Raw genomic sequence first — 19,765 nt, forward strand, 5'->3', positions numbered from 1 at the left:
CACAAAAAAAACATTCATCCTTAGTACCCTTTTTAATCACGGTAAAAACAAAAAAACTTATGATTTTTCATTCCAACATTTGAGATGTTGGAAGACAAGCGTCGCTAATCAGGACAACCAAGAGGCAAAAACATCCCTTTAAAATCATCAAACTGAAGGAAGAACGCGAAACGCAATTGACAACTCAAGTAGAACGCGCGCGCACACACACACGCACGCACACAGTAAAAAGCTGCTGTTTAGCTCTTTGCATCACACACATGCAGTCATAATAAATATTAGAAAAGCTTGGCACGATGACATCATAATGTGAGGCCTGAAATGATGAATAGAGGGTGAAAAAAAAAAGTTTATCCTCCATGTTAAATACCATTAAGCTACATCTCCACGATTTGATAAAAACAAATATTTAGCGAAAGGAGCCATCTTGCATGGTGGTCCAGGTTGTGTTTAAAAGGAGTGCTTCAGGATCGAAACGCATTCATTCAAGTAGTATTCAATACTAGTGTAAACAACTATCTGTAGTACAGTACATCATTATCATATAGTGTGCATGTGCAGTGGCTTAAAGTGAAACGTAATGAGTTAATGTACCGATTCACTGCTATGAAGAAGTCGTGTGGAATTGTTTTTTTGTTTTTTGTCTGTGCCTCACTTCTACGGCGCCCCATCGGGGATCCACAGAACTTTATTCTGCTCCTGCTCCACAATGGTGACGATCTGAGTGCAAATGTAGGAGACGCTGCCACCTTGGACAACACCTGCGCGGAGGGGCAAAATAAATGGAGGACGAGAATATTTGGCTGAATTTACACAAAGGGTAGTCCTGATTTCAAGTTTGCGCAAATTCTCGTCCGTTTTCTTTTTTTCCTGTCGTTTTCGACAGCGTGCAAGTTTTGGCTTACCTGTGAAGAAAGGGCTGTACTCCTGCTCCGTCTTCTGAGCCGCCTCAAACTGCTCCTTGGACAGCTTCTGCGAGAGTTTATCCCGGATGTACAATGGATCCCGCTGCTCTCTGAGAACACACAAGAAATCGACGCCATCAATCCACACACAACACAGCTCATTTCCGTGTTTGTGTTCAGGGAGGGGGGTGCCGAGCATTTTTGCCACCCACGCGGGGAACCAGCGCCACGGGTTTCTGACCAGGCTTTCCCCGGGACAGCTGGCACTCAGCTGACGACGACGAGGGAGGGAGAGGGGGGGGAGGCTTAGCGGGAATCAATCTCCTCCTGCATGTTTTGGACACGTGCAGCTTCAGGAAGTCTGTCGTGACCGTGATGGAGTGTCAGGGAGGGGGACGGCCGGAAGAGTTCAACTTTCCCCACCCGTGTGATGACAAATGAGAAATTAAACCAGCACATGGTTATAAACGTCACAGCAATCCTCCAAATTGTCAATGAAAAAAAAGCTTTGCAATTTAGTGTCAAAATTTAAAGTGCCGTGCATCAAGATTTCACATCAAACAAAAAATGCAACACATAAAAATAATAAAATAAGAAATGAAGTACTATATTTGAGAGAATTGTACTATGTGTTCAGTACATGTTGGTCATGTGATTATGAGAAAAAAAAATGAAGAAAACAAGGCACGGGTTTACTCACTTGATCTGCTTGGCATTTTTGTAGCGAATGAAAATGACGATTGGGTAGACGTGAACGCTGTGGAGGCGTTCGATGGCGTGTGGGGCAATGTCGAGCAAACAGTGACAGTCCTGCGAGAGAACACCGCCCCAGCGCGGGAGAATGCACCGTGGTTGTCAGAACACAGAAACTTGGCAAGGACACGCAAAATGAACAATCGATGTGGAAAAAGGGAAACGCTCTCAATACTTACCACATCCATTGTACATGTGACTTTCTAGTCATTTATTTTGTCATTAAACGGTGTGTATGCATTCGATTTTGCAATTAGGCTGTAACATTAAATATGGAAAAAAATGAAGCCCTGGAAATACTTTCGCATACTCTTGGGGAAATGAATTTTATGCATTCTGGACTAAGGCTGAAACATAAAATATGGGAAAACTGAAGCGCTGTGAATACTTTCCCAACGCAGCCTATTGTGGATGCACATGGTGGACAACGTATGGAGCGATAAAGTCTACCTTCTCCGTCATCTCTTTTATGGATGCCACAGTGGTGACGTCAAAATGGCCGCTGCGTCGCTTGTAGTCGATGAACACGCAGTCCTTCACGCCTCGCTCAATGGCCTGCTGGGACGCCTTCATGATCTCTACAAGAGAAACGCGCGGCATACTTTTGCTTTTGGCGTGTGAATGGGTATCACAATGTAAAACATTGCCTGCGTGTCGGTGAAGGTAATATAGATTGAATGATTGTGACAAAGTCAGGCATCTTGGCTTTCCAAGAGTGACACTGTCAAACTTGTACCTTACTATAAAGTTCTCGGAGTGAAGTGCATCTTACCCGGCAGACAGCGACTGAACTTGGCAGGTGCTTCGTTCACCAGCATGTCCTTGCTGGCCTCTGCGAGCGGCCCCAAGATCAGCACTGGTCTGGGGGCTAAGCACTCCACTTTCTGCACTCGTTGGTACATCAGGCTCACGCCATCTGAGTAGGCAACAAGACAACACGCTGATCTTTTACGCGCCTTTGGACTTTCTGGGCTGCATGTTAAATGGACCAATAAGAGCAATCCAAACGACTAGTGACACCATGTAACAGCGGAAAATAGCGCAATCCTGCACCAGGTCGAAAATAATACTGAACGGTTGAAAAATATGGCGTAATTGTTAGGGTAGAAGTGAATGAACAAAAGTAAGAAGAAACATGACAATGTGGCAAAAATGTGGACATTTCGAGAGGCTATTGTCAATAATGGATCACCCCATGTACGAGGGGGTGGAGAGGCTCCACGCTGAGCTTTCTTGCCTCACGTAGACTTGAAATTAATATTAAAAATATTTCCCCCTTAAAAATATAGCCGTCTCACCTTCTGTGATGGGCAAGTAATCAGACATCATGGCTTCAGATGCCATCAGGTCCTTCCCGTCCTTGGATCCGTTGCGCTTGTGCTTCAGCCGCCGGCGAAAGAAAGACCTCCGGGCGGCGGCAGACAAGGTTTTGCTGCCGCCGCTGCCATCGTCTTTCATGTCGGCTACGCCGTGTCTTCTGTAGAGCTCCTGGTCGATCCTTGGGAGACAAGACAAGTAGCTCCACACAATGTTCCTCAAGATGAGAAGTGGCTCTACACATCGATCCATCTTCTGGGTTGGACTTGCATGTATTTGCTGGGAATCTGCCCTTTCTCCATCTTCTGTGCTTTCTCGTCAAGGTGCCACGCAGTCCAGTAGCCAAAGTTGCCGTTGGGCAGGGTATCCTCCACGTAAAGGATGTCGTCCTTCTTGAAGCTCAGCTCCTGCTCCACGTCGGCCACCCTCTCGTAAAGCGATCTGGTGGAACACATCCGAAAGCATGAAGTGAAGGTCAATGAATGTAACACGCCGACAAAATTGCAGCATCGGAGGCATGACGGAATCCAGAAATCTTGCCACACACTGCCCTACAATGGCTCTGATTGTGGCTTCTGTTTATTCGGAAAGGGGACGGTGGAGCTGAATGTCATCGAACATATCGGCGATTGTGTGACAAGTCCCAAAACTGTCATTTTGTATACCTGATGAAAAATCCGTCTCCAGGTATCTGACTGATGGCAGCGAGCTCGTCCACGCAGTTTTGTACCTTGAACGTGACAGTTTCAGCAGGCTTTAACAACTCCAGGTAAGCCTCCTCTTTGGTTTTGTTCTTCATGCTGACGCCATTGTACTGTTGGCAAAACAAAACAGATGAGTCAGTGGTCCAAACATAAGAGAAGTGAGTCAACGTGGAGTGACTCATCGTTTGAGGTAAAAGAAAGTGCAATGCAATTTTTTTTCCCTTACAGTGCACTGGTCAAATCACATTTCCCCATAAATGTGTTGGGTTTTTTAAGAAAAAAAAATCCAGTAAAAATTCAATAGAAAGTCAGGAAATAAACTACTTTTGTTCACCAACTGTGAAACTTCTCAGGATGCAAGGTTAGACAAAGACCAATTTTAGCTTGCGACACAAAAACAATCATGGCCAACTGACGGCTCCTAACTCGAAGCTGGGGCACCGGCAAGTCAAGGTGCCATTGTAGTTAAGCGAGTCAGACGATACCTCCAGTAACAGGTCTCCAGGCAGGAGGCCATCAGGAGTTTTAGCAGGACTGTCTTCATCCAGACTCTCCACCAAGATGCCACACAGATTGCCTCCGCAGATCTGGACTCCCAGCTCTGCCTGGATCCTCTTCAGCCTCACCAGACGCGGCTCCGCCGTGCGACGCACGCCGGCAATGGGAAGCCTGCGCAGGAACACGACACCATTGTGTCACTATTTCATATTTAATTCCCCAGCTCAACCTGCAATGGAAGTTCTCTGGAAGTGTTCCAGGCAATGCAAACCTAGCGGTCACTGCTAATGATTAAAAGTGTTCCAGTGGTACCGAAAGGAGCTGTGAGGGCTGGTGACGGGGGTGGTCTGCTTGGAGGGGGGCGTCACGGTGCCCTCGTCCTGCTCGCTGAGGGTGTCGCCCACGGAGCGGTTGTCCGGGGTGCTGGTGCCACTGCCCCGCGAGGTGGGCTGGGTGCCGATGGACTCCATGCGAGAGCTGAGGAGGAGGCGTACAAATAGCTGAAGCAATGTGGTTTCCGGCGCGGTGTCTCAAACTGCTTTACCTGGATCGAGAGTGATTGCCCAGTTGAAACATGTGAGGGTTGTACTGAGCCAAAATGGTGACCGTGTCGCACTGCTGCCCGATCACCAACCGTGCCTGCTGCTCGTTGGCATTGCGCAGGTTGATCCCATTAAACTGGAGAAAGCCGCCGATATTTGTCACACAAGCCAGCAAATCAACAAGATGTTTGGGTTTTTTTTTGTTTTGTTTTTTACCTCCAAAAGCTGATCACCGTACTCCAAATGAGCTTGGTGAGCGATGCTTCCCGCAGTCACTTTGGACACAAACACGCCACCGGTCTCGCCGCTCACGATGGAGATACCCAGCGGCTCGGCTCCTCTCTGCACCGTCACGTTGCGCGGCTCCTCCAAATACGGCCTTAAAGGAGACATGTTCAACTCTCGACATTTGGCCCAGTGGAAGTCAGCATTGACATTAGTCTCTTTGCCTACCACACTGTCACACGTCATTTTTCTGCCACCCAAAAGCGCTCTTTTCTGGACATCATGAGAAGGTCTATATGCAACAAGAAACAAACCTCAAGCATCTCAAAGAGAGGAACTTGGGCCGAGCAGCCAGCCGATGTTTGACAAAGGGATTAGAGACAAATCTGAAAGCAGGCAAACGAGGAGAGAGAGAGAAAAGGAAGGAAGCAGCAACAGTAGTTTTAATGAGCAGCAGAGAGGAAAGCGGAACAGACGGCCATCCATCACGCGAGGCTTTGTTTACTGCTTTACGAGGCACTTGATCAGGTTGAAAGCGGGCGGCACGTCACACTTTGAGCGATGGCGGCTGAAGGAGCCGGGCGAGGGGGCCACCTTACCCATCCTTCCGGCCGTCAACGACTGGCGCGCGGCTGACGGATATCCTGAGCTGCGTTGAGATGGAGCTCGCCAATTGGCTGCTGGCGAAGGATGACGTGTCCAGGCCAACTGGGGACTTGGGAGGCGTTGTCGGCGAATTGCACTCTGAATGGGAGCGAGATTCTGGAGGACGACGAGCCGGATGTGACAACATTTTATTTATTTATGTTTACTCCGAGACTGTAGATCACAGGTGTCATTTAAAGTCTAAAAACAAGTTTGATAGCCCTGGTGTAAAAATCACTCCCATACCTCTATCAGATCCGGTGGAGCACGGATAACGAGTTGGTGGCATCCTAATGCGCTCAGCCCTGAACTGCAGCGCACTCAGGGAGACTGGAAAAAAGAAAAAAAAAAACAGTTGCATCCAAATTTAGTGTCGAATGAACCTAACATGCAACATAAAAAAAAAAGAATGGATTTTTTTGCAGGGGGGTATTTTGACAAATTTTCATTTTGTGCGAATCAAGGCACTCTTGGCCACTATAAGTGAAATTTCAAGATATTTCAAGATGATGTCAAAAGAAAACAAGCACTATTGAGTATCTACCCAGTCTGGAGCTGGAGGGGAGGGAGTGGGTGCCGTGAGATGGTGGGCTGCTCTCGCTCATGTCTCCAGCGAGCTTGTGGTTGAGGTCCACACTGTGGCGACCGTGATGCTGGGTGCTAAAACGGGCAGCAGGCCAAGTCATTTACTTAATGATTGTTGAGGAGGAAAAAAAAACAAAAAACATGTTTTGAAAGATGTCCACTTGACTGCACCTTGCAAGTGAATGCGTTTGGACGCTGGGGGTGGGCCCGGGTGGGCAGTTGCCGGTCTGCATCTCTTGGCTCCAGGTGGGGTAGACGGTGTTCCTCAACACAGACGTCTTCGCCGGACACGGAGCTAAGCCTCGCTGCGTCGGGTCTGATATGGCACAGTCATGTCTGTTCATATACTGTAGAGCTTTTCATAATATTTGTAAACAAGAGGCCCCGAGGTACTTCCGGAAAACAAAGTATTAAATGGAATCATGTATAGTTATGTCATGTTGTGTAGCATGGATTCATGACTGCGTACATGTGAGAGGCGTGTTGTATGAACGGTTTGTTCAATTGCAGTTTCTATGTGAGACAACATGGTGATCAGGTCTACTAAAACCACATGACCGGATGTCGTTTTTGCCGACTTACGTGCCACGGCGCCGCTGTAGCTGTGGGGTGCAAAGTGCATGCTGTAGCGATTATTTCGCATCGGGGAGAAGCGCAACAAATCCATCGGCTCAGGGGAGTGCTCGTCATTGGAGAAAGGGTGAACCTGGATGTGCGGGGAAAAAAAATGAAATGTCATATTTTATTGAAACATTTTGGACATAAGATTTTCAGATTTGTATTTTGCATCATTGGATATTTTCTACTGACCTGCATTGGAGGCGGGATATGCAACGGCGTCACGTTCCGCCGCAGCGCCGGTGCCGATTTGGGCCGGCACCTTCTCTTATCCGGCTCCCGGTGTTGACTCCCGTCGTCATCCCCCAACGTCATGGATTCTAGTTGCGAAGCTTCAGCTGAGTAGTAAGCCTGCTTCCCGGCCTCGCTTTCGGTGACGGGACTACTCCCTCGACTAGGAGAGCCCGGGATGGTGGAGTCGGACGCCGAGCTATTCTGCTGGGAGTGCTTGAACCTGAACGAGTCGCTTCTGGCCGGCGGGGTGGGCGGACCTTGAAAGGATTCGGCCACCGAGCTCTGCGGCGAGTGTTTGGGCAGCTGAGAAAGCGACATGTAGTCCAGTTTTGGAGGCGCTTCCGGTCTCCTGAATGTGTTCATGTCAAAGATGGATTTGCGTTGTTTGGATCTCTTGTAGATGGAAAGCTGCGCACACTCGGGGACGGACGCTCCGGCAATGACTTTGGGCCACGTGCCGCCGCCGGCCTTGCCCGATGGAGCGCCGCCGTCGGGGAGCACGGGCGTGAAAGTGAAGGGCCGGCGGTGCAAGTCCTGCCTCCTGTAACCGAACTCGGCCAGGGGCTCCGAGGGGCTCCGTGAGTGTAGGGAGTCGCCGGGCACATGGTGACAATGAAGGCCGGGATCATCGTGCCCTTCCTCGTCATCGCCCACCCGGCACCTCATCTCGCAGGCGCAGCCGTCAGCCTGCGTGCAGCACTTGCGCTTGGTGTTGCGGCAGCTTTTGCAGACTTTCTCAGATTCCCTCAGGCTTTCGTATAAACTCTGGCCGGAGCAGCTCTGTGGCAGGAACTGCCCACAAACAAATCAGAAATCCCGTAAACATATCCAACACACTGCAGCTGTCACAAGCGTGTGGTGGCTGTGGATCAATAATAAATGCCGCTAGGTGATTGAAAACTTGGCAGGAATAAGTGCTATTATTTTAACATATTATTTTGCACATTTAAAGATTTATTGCAGCCAACTTTGGTTACGAGGTCTACTGTGTTTTGAGAGATGATTGACAATGGCTGCAAAACTCAGTCACAAGGTCACTTCACTGGAAATTAATCATCTAGTGTGCTTGTGTTTCTTAATTTTATTTTAGGTGTATGCAATCGTCACCTTGGCAAGGGAGATGCAGAGCGACTCGCGACATGCCCTCAGCAGAGCGTCACACTCAGGCAGTGACTTGTTGTCGAGCGGGATGCCGTTAATCTGGAAAGAGCGGGGGAAAAAAAATAGGGATTTTTGTTTTTCTAGAGGGATGAATATGGCGTTGTGCAGCAGGGGGTGCTACAGGCACAGCGTACTCACAGCTAAGAGCCTGTCCCCGACTGTGAGATTATTGTCTCGGACTGCCGGACTGCCAGGCGCCAGCGAAGCAACAAAGACACCGCTCTCCAGGCAGATCCCGCAGTCTGAGAGGACAATGTCGAGTCAATTAATAGGCCAGTCTGAGTTTTAACTAACCTCAAAGAGTGAAAGCCTCAACGTTGCACCTAAAAAGCGAAATACGACACAGATAGTTTTGGACCTTTGTGTCCGGAGAGGTTAATCTGGACTGGAGTGGCGACTCGTCCCCCGAGCGACTTCCTCCGTCGGACCACCATGTTGAGTACGCCCTCGCCGCTCAGCACAGCTTTGATGGCCTGCTTCCTGTCCTTGCTGGTCAGGTCAACGTTGTTGATCTTTAGCAGCCAGTCGTTCACCCTGTGCGCAAGAAATACTTCTTGTATTTCAACCACTGCTCGGCGCAGGCGGGAAATAATTTAGTCCACATACTTGGTTACGTTACTTAGATTTTTCAGGTATGGGGGTTGCCGGTGTCAGGCGTTTACCTTAATCGGCCTTCTGCTAGACTTCCTTTGTCCACCTTACTGACAAACACGCCACAATCTCCTGGTAAATAAGGATCATTTACCCCCTCGGCAATGTCAAAGCCAAGTGCTTTCAAATCCATGTCCTGCATGAAAAGAACGACACTATTAGATGGGCCTTGTTCCATGGCTGCGGATAAAAACAGAGACAGTCGACTCACCCTGCGCTTCTCAAACTCGACAACTTCCGTCTCCCATTCAACCGAGTCCATGTCGATGGCGGAATCATGTGAACTGTGAGCCATCAACTGGCGGTACCGAGCCTCCTTTTCCAATTGGTCCTCCATTTTTTCCCTGCACAACAGAGAAATGTACTCTTTTTTTTTTCACATTCAATAGAAAGATGAGCCGAGCTCCACAACTAGAGCTGCAGCTAGTGCAAGAACAGGAAGAAAATATATTCCCCCACCCAAAAAATAAATAAATAAATAAAAGAAGGGCAGGAGGGGGCTCACTTGAGTTCTTTAAGCTCTCGCACGGCGTCGTTTTTCTGCTTCCTAGTGTCGTCTAGGTTCCTGAGCGCATCCGCCAGGTCGCTCACGGCTCGGTCCCTCTCTCGTCTCAGGTTGTCGCACAGCGTGCTGAAAGAGCCACATCACACTTGTTTTCAGTGCGGGCCGTTGATAAGCAGCAAAAGGACGTCAAATGACACACAAGCAGAGTCATCTCACCGAACGCTTTCCCTCTCTCCCACGATCTTGTCTCTCTCTTGGAAGGCCCAGTCTCTGCGACACTTGGCCACCTCGGCCTCCTGCAGGGCCTCGCTCAATTCCTGACTGACGGCCTCGTATTGCTTCCTCAGCATCTCGATCTCCTTGCTGGCTCGCTCCATGTCCAGGGTGGCTGAGTCTTGTTTCTGGAGGTACAGTTTGGGTACACTTCGGGCATTTACGCTAATGTTATTGAACACAGGCAAAAATGATCGGGAAAGCCCGCAAGGCTATTTAAAAATAAAGTGGTGAGTGCAAGGGGCACAATTTTTTTATAATCATATATACATGCATATACACAAACACGCATATATATTTTTGAAATAATGTATTAATTGTTTCATCACCGTAGCAGAGTTCCACTGTATTATTAGTAGCACAATTCGTTAATGGTAAAAATATACACACAAAATAATTATAATACCTTGGTTCAACCTTTCCAACAAAAACAGCAACCTGTCTCTCTTTCTCTCTCTATTATTTATTAGCATTTGATTTGGGACTATTTGTTGCGGTTGAAAAGTGGGTCAGGCATCGTTAAGTGAAATTTGCTTGCCTGTTTATTCGGTTATCTACGGCAGTTTGCAACCATTTGGAAGGGGGCGCATAGTGATGAATTGAGTTGGGAGTGGATTGTATGTTTTGGGCGGGTGTGGGACTGAGCTGTCCAGAGGGATGAATAAAAGGACAAAGAAGTTGAATGTGAACTATTACTGAGGATTAACAGGCATGATTTAATTAAGGAAAAATCTCTTAGCGGCCTTGCTCGACACTGAGAAAATAAACAAGGAGTTAGGGAGAGCGTTAAGACCGCGGTTGAACTGATTCCCATGGATTTTATTGTTGGGATTAATTATTTGACCTCCAGAGGAGGAAAAGCTCTGTGCACTGATCATTTTCTGATAGGCAACAAAAAACAAGGCGTGGTGGCGTGCCAGCAGATGGAAAAAAAATGACTATTGTATTAGATGAAAGGATTAACATCAGGGGAAAAAAAAACAAAACAATCCATCCATTTGTGAATAAATCTGCCTTGTGTGCGTACCTGTCTGGCCTGGTAATACTCTTGCAGCAGCTGGTCCCGCTGGATGATGGCCTCCGTCCTCTCCTTGCGGGCCACGTCTCGCTCCTCGCGCACCGTCTCCATGTCCCGGCAGGCTTGGCTCAGCTCCTTCTGCGCCTCTGCCTTGTCCTTCACCTCATGGCAGTACTTTTCCAGAAGCTCGTTCTTCTCGCAGAGCGCCCGGTCCCTGTCCATCAGCGATGACGACAGTTCCTTCAAAACAGGCACAAACTGAGGATGTGCCGATGCAACCACTATCAGCTGTTTGTTCATGATGTTCTCAGGGGTGGCAAGTACAATCAATGACATCATCGACTGACTCAGACAAGTACCCCGAGACACATCGGAAATGCATATTAAGGAAAAAAAAATTCTAAATACGAGCCTTACCTGTCGGAGGGCCTCCAGCTCCTCATTGGCCACCCGCTGCTCCGATGAGGTGTTTTTCAGCTTGGCCTCGGCCACCTCCAGCCCGGTCTGGAGCCTCTCCACCTCCTTGATGACCTGGTCGCGCTCGCTCATGATCAGGCGGTACTCGCTGATGACCGAGTCGCGCTCGTCTTTGAAGTTCTCGCACTCCTTGTTCGCTTTGAGCTGCTGGGTTTTGAAGCGCGTGACCTCCGATTGCAGCCGCTCCATCTCGTGCTGAAGCTCCACGTTCTGGGCGGCCACCTTGGACAGCTCTTGCTGGTCCAACCTGCGACACAAGCAAGGCATATTACACAGGTGGGAGGAAGTCATAATTATGTACGGGTTGATTTAAAAAAATAAAAAAATTTCACCCTGCCTCACCTCCGTATGGATGATGAGTACTGCTGCTGGTAGTGGATGGCGGCGTCCCTCTGCTTCATCAGCACGTCCAGCTGCTTCTGGAGGCGCCGGTTCTCCTCCTCGGCGTGGTCGAGGCGACTCAGGTCGGCGTTGTGGTTGGCCGTCTTGTCGTTGTAGAGCTTGCGCAGACCCTCGTAGTCGTTCCTCACGCTCTCCAGTTTGTCCACGGCAGAGTCGTATAGCTTGTTCAGGGCGTCCGAGGAGCCCTCCCGAATCACCTACAAATTCACACACAAACTCAACTGACGCATGGAATGTAATAAGAGACGTTTCAATTTTAGGAGGATAAAGATGGATTTATTTTTTTTTAATAAAAAGTAAAAACATGCTACCTGTTGGTGCAGCAGGCGCATGTCGGCCACCTCCCGCTGGTGGTCGTCGCGCAGCCGGCGCAGCTCCTCGCAGTTCTGCTTAGCGTGATCGTGCTCGCGCAGCAGCTGCACGTTGTCCAGCCTCACCGCCTCCAGCTCGTCCTTCAGCTGGCTGTGCTCGCCCGCCAGACGGCTGTGCAGCGTGCTGAAAACACAGACAATTAGAAACATTCTGATTAATTATTGTATTATGTTAAAGAAAAAAAAAATCCTTCAGCTCCCTCTAGTGGTATGTGAAAGAATGGTCAAACTGAAGAACGTTACAGTGGCTTGAGCAATTCCCCCCCCAATCTAGTACTGTACATTTGTTAAGTAAACACAAAGTTTTATGAACCAGTCAACATGACTGAAAGCGCTTTGCTCATTTCATAACGCCACTGAGGCAGACCGACGCCACCGAACCAGCTCGAAGTGTAAAAAGGTTAGCAGCAAAGAGAAGATTGTTTTCCCAGGAGTTGCGGAGGCTAAAAATAGTCTGTGTGGTTTAGTCTGTCAAAAGGCCAGATGTTCTCCCTTCAAGCTCATTACCGTGCTTATGACTTAAAGTGTGCTGGCAGTCAAATGATTGTCTTATGCAACAACACTTCAAAAAGCAAACTTGGAGCGTTCCTGTGGGGTCAAAATGAAGTCGCTGGGATATGACAAGAAATCATACGACAACGAGAAATGAGTTATAATTTTGTGGAAACAAAAAAAAAAAGCTGCAATATGAGGAATAAAACTGCTGTTCTAGGAAAACAGACTGGTTGTAAGTGGCGAAAAAAAATTATGGAAATAAGGTCAATATACAGTATGGGGGAGTCAAAAATCTGAAAAACAAAGTTCAGTTTAGGAGAAAACAGTATCACAATGGAAAAAAGGTTACAAGATTACAATTTAAGAAGTTGTTTTTTTGTTTTTTTTTTTAAACCGGAATACGGGGAAAAAAAGTTACGATTTGATGTGCCGACTGCGCCCAGTGCAAACGGTCCACAGAAGGAGCAGCTTAAACAGAGCAATAATCTTAATAATAATCTTCTGTCGACATCTGTGTGTCTGTATTGCGGCCAGATGTTGCTCGGGAGGAGAAAGTACTGCAACACAAACGCCGCCCCCAACCCATGGAGGCGACACAACAAATGCAGCGCCAGTGGCATCTTTGGTCAGGGTGCTAATTACAGAGCGTCATTTGGCGCGTCCTCTTCAAGACGGGCAAGCGTCACTTCCAAACTTTGTCATGTTGACTTTGAAAATTTTAATTTTTTTTTTTTTTTTACATTCGCTGGGTTGCAGACTGGCTCTCGGGCTATCAAAAAGATGAAATTAAGTTGATGGAACGGCTTTTAGGGCTTAATTCACCCGGCAGCTTGCGGACGGCGATGAAGAGTTCATCCCTATTACTGTCACACAAATAAAATCTGTTCTGTGCAATCAGTTGCACAAAAAAAAAAAACAACAACAACAACAACAAACAGCCCAAAAGGGGCACCTTCTCAAAAATGCCAAACTCACCAATGTACCATAGTCAAGTCCGCCTTCTTCAAAGACAAAATATTGTGAGAAATAAAATTGCACCCGAGAGTGAAGATAAAATACTTTAGGAGAAAAAAAAATGTGGGGGAGTGGAAATCTAGAGTGCTTGTGTTGCGGGCAGGCACTCACTGGTAGTAGTCTGCCTTCTTGACGGCCTCCTCGCACCTCTTGAGGGTGCCGTTGTGCTGGTTCTGCAGAGACTGCAGGTCAGCCATGGCCTTCATGCACTGCAGCTTCAGACGCTCGTAGTCGTGGCCCGCTTTCGAGTTGGGCCTGCGCCGCAAACACACGCACACGGACAGGCGCTTTGAAATGACACAAACGAACTAACGGAAGAGGCGCATTCATAATTCAATGCGCTCCGTGTCTGACTGAGCAGTAAGCACGTCGTGCACAAACAACGTGCGCTCACATTAGACTTGTTCACTGGTGCTTACTCCCCGCTGGAACATGGTTTCCAGTTAGACGACAGCAGCAACTTGATTTAAGAGTTTAACTCGTTCCGTGGCCAAGCTAGTAAAGAAACAAAAAAAAGTGTGCTTGCGCAGAGCCGTTCGTTGCCACTCCCAGTACAAGTTTACTGTCAAACTAAGAATAAAACAGAGAGAACAACGTTTTGCATTTAACCAAATCAAAGAACTTACCACTCCCGGTTGAATTTCACTGTGAAACTAAACATGAAACTGAAACAAATTCCAAATTGTGTATTTAAACAAACCACATCACTTGTCTTTGGAACGTCCGCTAGCTTAATGCTAACACACAATGCAAAATGCCATCAATGGGCTGGCAAAGTTAGCATTTTTGTGTGTGGTGTTGAAATGTTCAACCCTCTTGCGACCTGTCACCATTTGTTTACGATGAGAACGCTCATGACATCACGGCGTTAAGTTGTACGGTGACGACGTACCTGCAGTCGTCAAAAGTGCTCCCGGGCGAGGAGAGCGCCAGCCGCTTGCGGAGCTCGTCGCGCTCGCGGGTCACGTGGCGGAGCTGGAACAGGACCGTCTCCATCTTGTCGTGCACCCGCTGAGCGTCCACGTGGGCCAGCGGTGGCGAGGAGGCTGGAGTGGGCGTACCTGAAACACGAGAGAGACGTCAGTATAACTAAGACCCTCGCCCATTTTTCGATTTTTTTTTTCCCATTTGTGAATTCTTGTTGTTGGTAACCCCGACACATGCCAGCAATCCGCCACAACTTCCCGCACTCAGGCCAATCACCAAAGCTCAGTTTCTATTTCAGGCCACACAGTGGAGTCGCGGTGGGGGGTTGGGGGGGGTTGACCAAAAGAAGCAGGTCTGTGTGTATGCGTGTGGTGTGTGGCGTCACTAAATCCCTCTCACATCTGTGTAATCAGCAGCATGTGCTCAGTCTGAACAGGGAAGGGCCAGTGGCTAATATAGAGCCCCAGATTCCACCAAGTTGACGATGGTTCAATCTGCCACGCTGGGAAGGGGAGCCACGGAAGTGCACTGCACCTCTTTTTAGCAAACTTTTGCGGGGGTGTCCCAACTGGAGACTAGTGAAAAAATATTGACAAATCACCTAAGTTACTCCGTAGAACAAACCATTTGCTGAGGCACTTGCCTATGCGTTGTTTTTTTTTAACTGTCGCCGACTAGCTAAATTTTTCTGCAGAACAATCTATTCTATAATTTTACCTACTTGTATTTTTGCGCTTTTTTTTTTTGTTTTTATAGTCGTACACTTGCCGATTTGCAAATCACCATCGGCAAACTCTCGTGAATTTTCCTGTCGAGCCAACTGCCTATTTTTGCAGACGACTGATCAAGCAATAGATCGAGACAGATGACTATCTATTGATTGGCGCTGGCGTGTTGTCGCAGGTTACAATCCTGGGAATAGGACGACTCACCAACGCTGCTGAGCGAGCCGCTGCTCTCAGAATCTGACGGCATGGTGGACAAGACGCTGTACGTGGACCCTGCAAGGAAGCAAAAAACAAGCACTCAGGTCAGTCGGGTGGATGATCATTTCCAGCAATGGACCCGACATCTCGGCTTTCATTCAGAAGCCTCGACTAGGAAGAAAGAAAGAAAAAAAAAACAACAACAACAAAAACAGAATACGGTCCAGCTGGAGGAACAATAAGGTGGGACTTTCCCCCGAACGGGCATGACGGCCCTGCGGGTCTGCCGGCCGAGTCTTGCTAATTATCGGTTGCGCCGGGAGCTTGAATAGCGACTGGCCGGGCCCCCAAAGAGGCCGCAGCCTTTTATCTCCAGTGACAAGATCACACAGCAGCCCAATGAATGCCCCCTTCTTTTGTAGCCCACTGTGTGACTCACAAGTGACAGTAGGGCATTAACACAAGACACTGGAGGAAGACCGTGTTAGAAAGGCGGTCAGCTGGAAAAGCTCAACACTGTCCTTATTGTCAAACAGCAATTGTCAAGGGTCAATACAAACGAAAGTCGGGGGGAAACGGAGAGGCGAACTTCTGTTCAATTGGCCGAATTGGTTGAATGCGCCGCAAGCGTGTATATAGACGTTACAGTAGACGCTCGAGGGTTGAAGACACGCCGCTGTTTAGAAACGTTTTTTTTTGCATTGTAAATTATCAGAATGCGCTTAAAAAATTCTTGATGAGTTTCTTTGAATAACTCATCAAGCAAACCAGACCACAGCAGTAAAAGTACTACTTAGATGCCATCTTACAGAAAGTAAAGACATTGCAGGGAGTAGGGGGTTTTCATTTAGACAAAAGCAACACTTTGGCGGCATCTTGAATCATCTTTTGGCAATTACGGCACAATATAAACTTTTTTTTATTTTTAGGTGGGGGGTAGCACGACAGCAGCATTTGGAAACGACTGGCTGACTCCAAAAGTAAAGTGCAACCTGCTACAGGCCAGAATGGGATATATGTGCTTGTAAAACTACTCGCCAGTCTATTTTCAGAGGAGTACAAATGCTGTTGTGGTCATTTTCATGCTAGCCAACATGCTTTCAGCTGAGGCAGTTGCCCAGAACCGTGAGTTTTGCGCAACATGAGAAACTGTGTTCCAGTACCAACTTCAAAATGATCGACTGTGTTTGCGATCATCCGGAAAGAATGGAAGCCAGTATTTCTCCATTTAGGGCACCAGAACTCCAGCTGCTGTAGTGAAACAGACGATTAGTTTGATTCAGAATAGCAACTTACCCCTGTTTTTCCCCCCCTCAGGCGAGGAGTGAAAGAGTGGAGGGTATTTAAAAAAAAAAAAAAAGGATGGGCCTCGGGAACGGCGACATCCCATGGATCAAGCCCTTTTTTGTTGTGGTGCTCACCAAAGTTTCCCATTCCCATGACTGTTTGAGAAGCGCATCAAGCAGGCTCCCTAAAACGAGTCACGTGTGCATGCTGGCGCCTGACTTTTGACACTCCGGCGTCTCGTCTGGGTTCGCCTTTAAGAAAAGTTCTCAAAAAGCAGAAGTCGACCTTTGCTGAGGTTGTCTTCAAGGGGCTGCCTCTTGTTCAGGCCACACTACTTTAAGTGACTCAATAAGCTCCTGCAATATTCATCATTTTTCGCAGCAGATAAAGAATATATGCCTTTCAGTATTGTTAACCAACGTTGGATCACTTGCACCACTGTGTTTTTATTCTTTTTTTTTTTTTTCTTTCTGCCTTATTCAATGTGATGCGGTGAGTGGGTGGGTGTCGCCCTCGCGCCCCCTCAAATGGCAGGCCGCAACTGACTGGAAACATTCTGTGTCCGTCCAGTCGCGTCACACCAAGGTCGTCGTGCACACCCAACCGGCATCGTGTGCTGCTGGCTGTCACGTTACGGCGCTCACAGAAGAGGCCCACGGCGCACATGCAAGCATCGTGAATGATTTTAACGATGCAAACCGAGAGAAGGTGGATTCACGCCTTGATTGTGACTGTTATCCTCCTGTTGCATGCACACACCGGAGGAACCTGTCCGCCCTGTACTCCATGTCGACTCTGCCCACTTTTGCTGCACCCTTCGTGAGCAGGCGCACAAAAGAGCGCTTTAGCGCATCGGCGGCAGCTTTACACGTGCGCTGCCTAATTGTGAAATGCAGCGAGAAAAAGGGTAAAAAGCCAGGGAAGCTCACGGCGCAGTGCCCATCCTGCTATAAATAATACGAGGAGGATAAATACATAATTGACACGCCGCCGTTCAGCTCACTGACGCGAGAGCAGAGGGTCAAAAACTAGATGCTGATGCAAATAGGGCAGGAAATGGAGACAAAGTTGCAGGAATATTATTTTGTTAAAATCACAAAGAAAATCACTTTGGCACGAAAATGCAAAGCATAAAAATGCTTTTAGTTTGTGGTAACAGGAACACAATCAAACCAAATTCAATTACTGGCAGTAAATCCTCCTTCAAAACAATACCTACAATTTGCTTTTATTTGATTTATTATATTCAATCTCTGACGGGTGGTGATTTCCAAAATGTATCACCTCCGGTCTCCATACAAATTTACTGAAAACTTTCCAGAAATTTTCCAGCATTTTAAAAAAGGGGTCTGCATAGTTAACGGAGTTAAATGAAATGTGCTTTTGTGTGTTCCTGTTGACGCTTTGTCCTTCCAAAGCACTGCAGCTCACATTGATTTGCATTGGCTTTTAGAGCCATTAAAACACAGACTCTGGGAAAAGGGTTTGGGATGGAAAAGGTTGGGGGGGGGGGGTTAGTGGCAGTAGCGTCAGGTCAAAATTGCTCCCTGTAATTGAGTAGCAACCAATCCCAGGCATATTTCATCTTTTTTTCCCCAAAATCACTTGCAATGGGTTCTTAGATTTTTTTTTGCCTTCAGTATCAATTGCTGGTATTGCAGCCATCAAGAGTACCTGAGAGACTGGATTGAAATAAGACCACCAGTACAATGTATCGGATACCAATATTGGTACTCGCCCATCCCAAGGTTTTAGATGCTGACTTTTTCTGCAAAGATCATAGAATTAATAACAAATTGGAATAAAATGCTTACACCTGCTAAAATGGTTTGTAATCGCCTAAAGATTCTAAAAGATGGTGGTGGTCAGTGATTATTTGCCCAAATGAAGCTTCTCAACTCACTTCAAATCATTTCTTCGGGCCCAAGACCCCACCAAATTCTGTTATTCAATGGAAAAATTCATCGTCAAATGCTGAACAGCTATACATATTGTGATATTTTATCTTCAGTCGTGTTCCATGCGTTGTTTCTCCTGTCAAATATCCATCTTGGCTTCATAAAAGTTGGGAAACGGTGATTTAGAGAACACTGTCATCCACGGATAAATTAAAGTTAAAGTTTTCGTCTTACCGGTGCTGTGGATCATAGGCCCTGTACCGGTGCCGGTGAGCAGCACCGGGCGCAGGTGAGGGTTGGTCTCCTCCAGGGCCGAGCAGAAGTCGGCGAAGTGGTCCCGGTCCTTGCGGAGCAGAATCTTGACGAGGAGCTCCACTTTCTCCGCGCCGCCGCCGCCGCCACGGGCCAGCTCGTGTCGTTCGGCCGGGCTCAACGTGCCTCCCCGAGACAGGACCTCTACGAGCTGGTCGGCGTCGGTGACGGACTCGGCCAAGTTGTGGTGACACTTTTCCAGAAACTCCCTGTGCCGCGGATCCATGGCTCTCCTCTCCAACAGCACCACAATCACCTCCAACAGCAGCCTCGGTTCGCTTTTGGCTAATCAAATCCTTCCGCCGGACAGTTTCGAAGCTCTAAGCGAGAAAAAGAAGACGAAGAAGCAAGAGAGGCGACCCGGATCAGTTGGTGCTGCTCGACGAGTAGCCATGTTTGTTGATGGCGCCGAGATGACAACACTTTTTTTTCCTCTTTCTGAGTCCCTCCCCGGCTGGGGAAAAGTCGTCGTCAAAGCCCCGCTCGCTCGACGCTACGAGGTGCTTCCAAAGTGCACGCGAGTTGTTGGGACATGTTGAAAAGTGGTGCGAAAGTAGTGCGAATTCGATTCGTTTGCTTGGAGAGTCCGAGCGCAGGAAGAAAACGAAGGAAACGTACTCATCTTTCAGAGCACGGGAATTTTTTTTTTGTTTTGTTAGGTTTTTTTTTTTAGGGTTTAAAGTGGGCGGGGTTTGGTGGGTGGACGCACCTGGCTCGCCGCGCACGTAATTGTCAACACACGCGCGCACGCGCACGCACGCACACACACGCGCACGCACACACACGCGCACGCACACACGCGTGCGCACACACACACACACACACACACACACACACACACACACACACACGATAGACAGATCGTTTTTGCAGAGGACAAAGAATATATGCACATTAATATTGTTGTTATATTGCCTGCACATAAAGGTTCATAATGCAACTTCAATGCTTGTTTTGTGGGGTGTTTCGATTGTGTGTTAGTAGTGAGCTAGAAAAAGTGCGCCAAACAAATAATGTGAGTG

At 47.9% G+C, this 19,765-nt stretch overlaps 1 protein-coding gene across 1 annotated transcript; it reads right to left on the reverse strand.

Moving 5' to 3' along the window:
• Nucleotides 1–13: 13 nt before the first annotated feature.
• Nucleotides 14–19,418, reverse strand: LOC109518572 (disks large homolog 5-like). Its single transcript, XM_019874507.1, has 33 exons — nt 18,666–19,418; nt 15,253–15,321; nt 14,286–14,454; nt 13,505–13,648; nt 11,825–12,008; nt 11,454–11,710; nt 11,052–11,358; nt 10,644–10,874; nt 9,560–9,744; nt 9,344–9,469; nt 9,050–9,182; nt 8,850–8,974; nt 8,546–8,721; nt 8,326–8,429; nt 8,134–8,226; nt 6,985–7,818; nt 6,757–6,880; nt 6,346–6,490; nt 6,134–6,249; nt 5,836–5,919; nt 5,544–5,706; nt 4,936–5,098; nt 4,722–4,855; nt 4,490–4,654; nt 4,165–4,348; nt 3,641–3,789; nt 3,246–3,416; nt 2,957–3,156; nt 2,431–2,574; nt 2,109–2,236; nt 1,606–1,715; nt 906–1,015; nt 14–761 (listed from the first exon to the last, which is right to left on the reverse strand). Exons 1-33 carry the CDS (start codon nt 18,967–18,969, stop codon nt 658–660), a joined length of 5,835 nt encoding a protein of 1,944 aa, XP_019730066.1. The 5' UTR covers nt 18,970–19,418; the 3' UTR covers nt 14–657.
• Between the last annotated feature and the right edge of the window lie 347 nt (nt 19,419–19,765).

Source organism: Hippocampus comes, unplaced genomic scaffold, assembly GCF_001891065.2.
Source record: "Hippocampus comes isolate QL1 unplaced genomic scaffold, H_comes_QL1_v1.1 scaffold279, whole genome shotgun sequence".
In the NCBI taxonomy this organism is placed as follows: Eukaryota; Metazoa; Chordata; class Actinopteri; order Syngnathiformes; family Syngnathidae; genus Hippocampus; species Hippocampus comes.

Excerpts from the sequence above, each read along its gene's own strand:
- LOC109518572 (XM_019874507.1), bottom strand. The coding sequence starts at position 18,969 with ATGGATCCGCGGCACAGGGAGTTTCTGGAAAAGTGTCACCACAACTTG. Across the intron at positions 8,227-8,325 it reads TCGGGGACAGGCTCTTAGCT|ATTAACGGCATCCCGCTCGA; the intron begins GTGAGTACGCTG and ends CGCTCTTTCCAG. Across the intron at positions 2,237-2,430 it reads GTTCAGTCGCTGTCTGCCGG|AGATCATGAAGGCGTCCCAG; the intron begins GTAAGATGCACT and ends TTTCTCTTGTAG.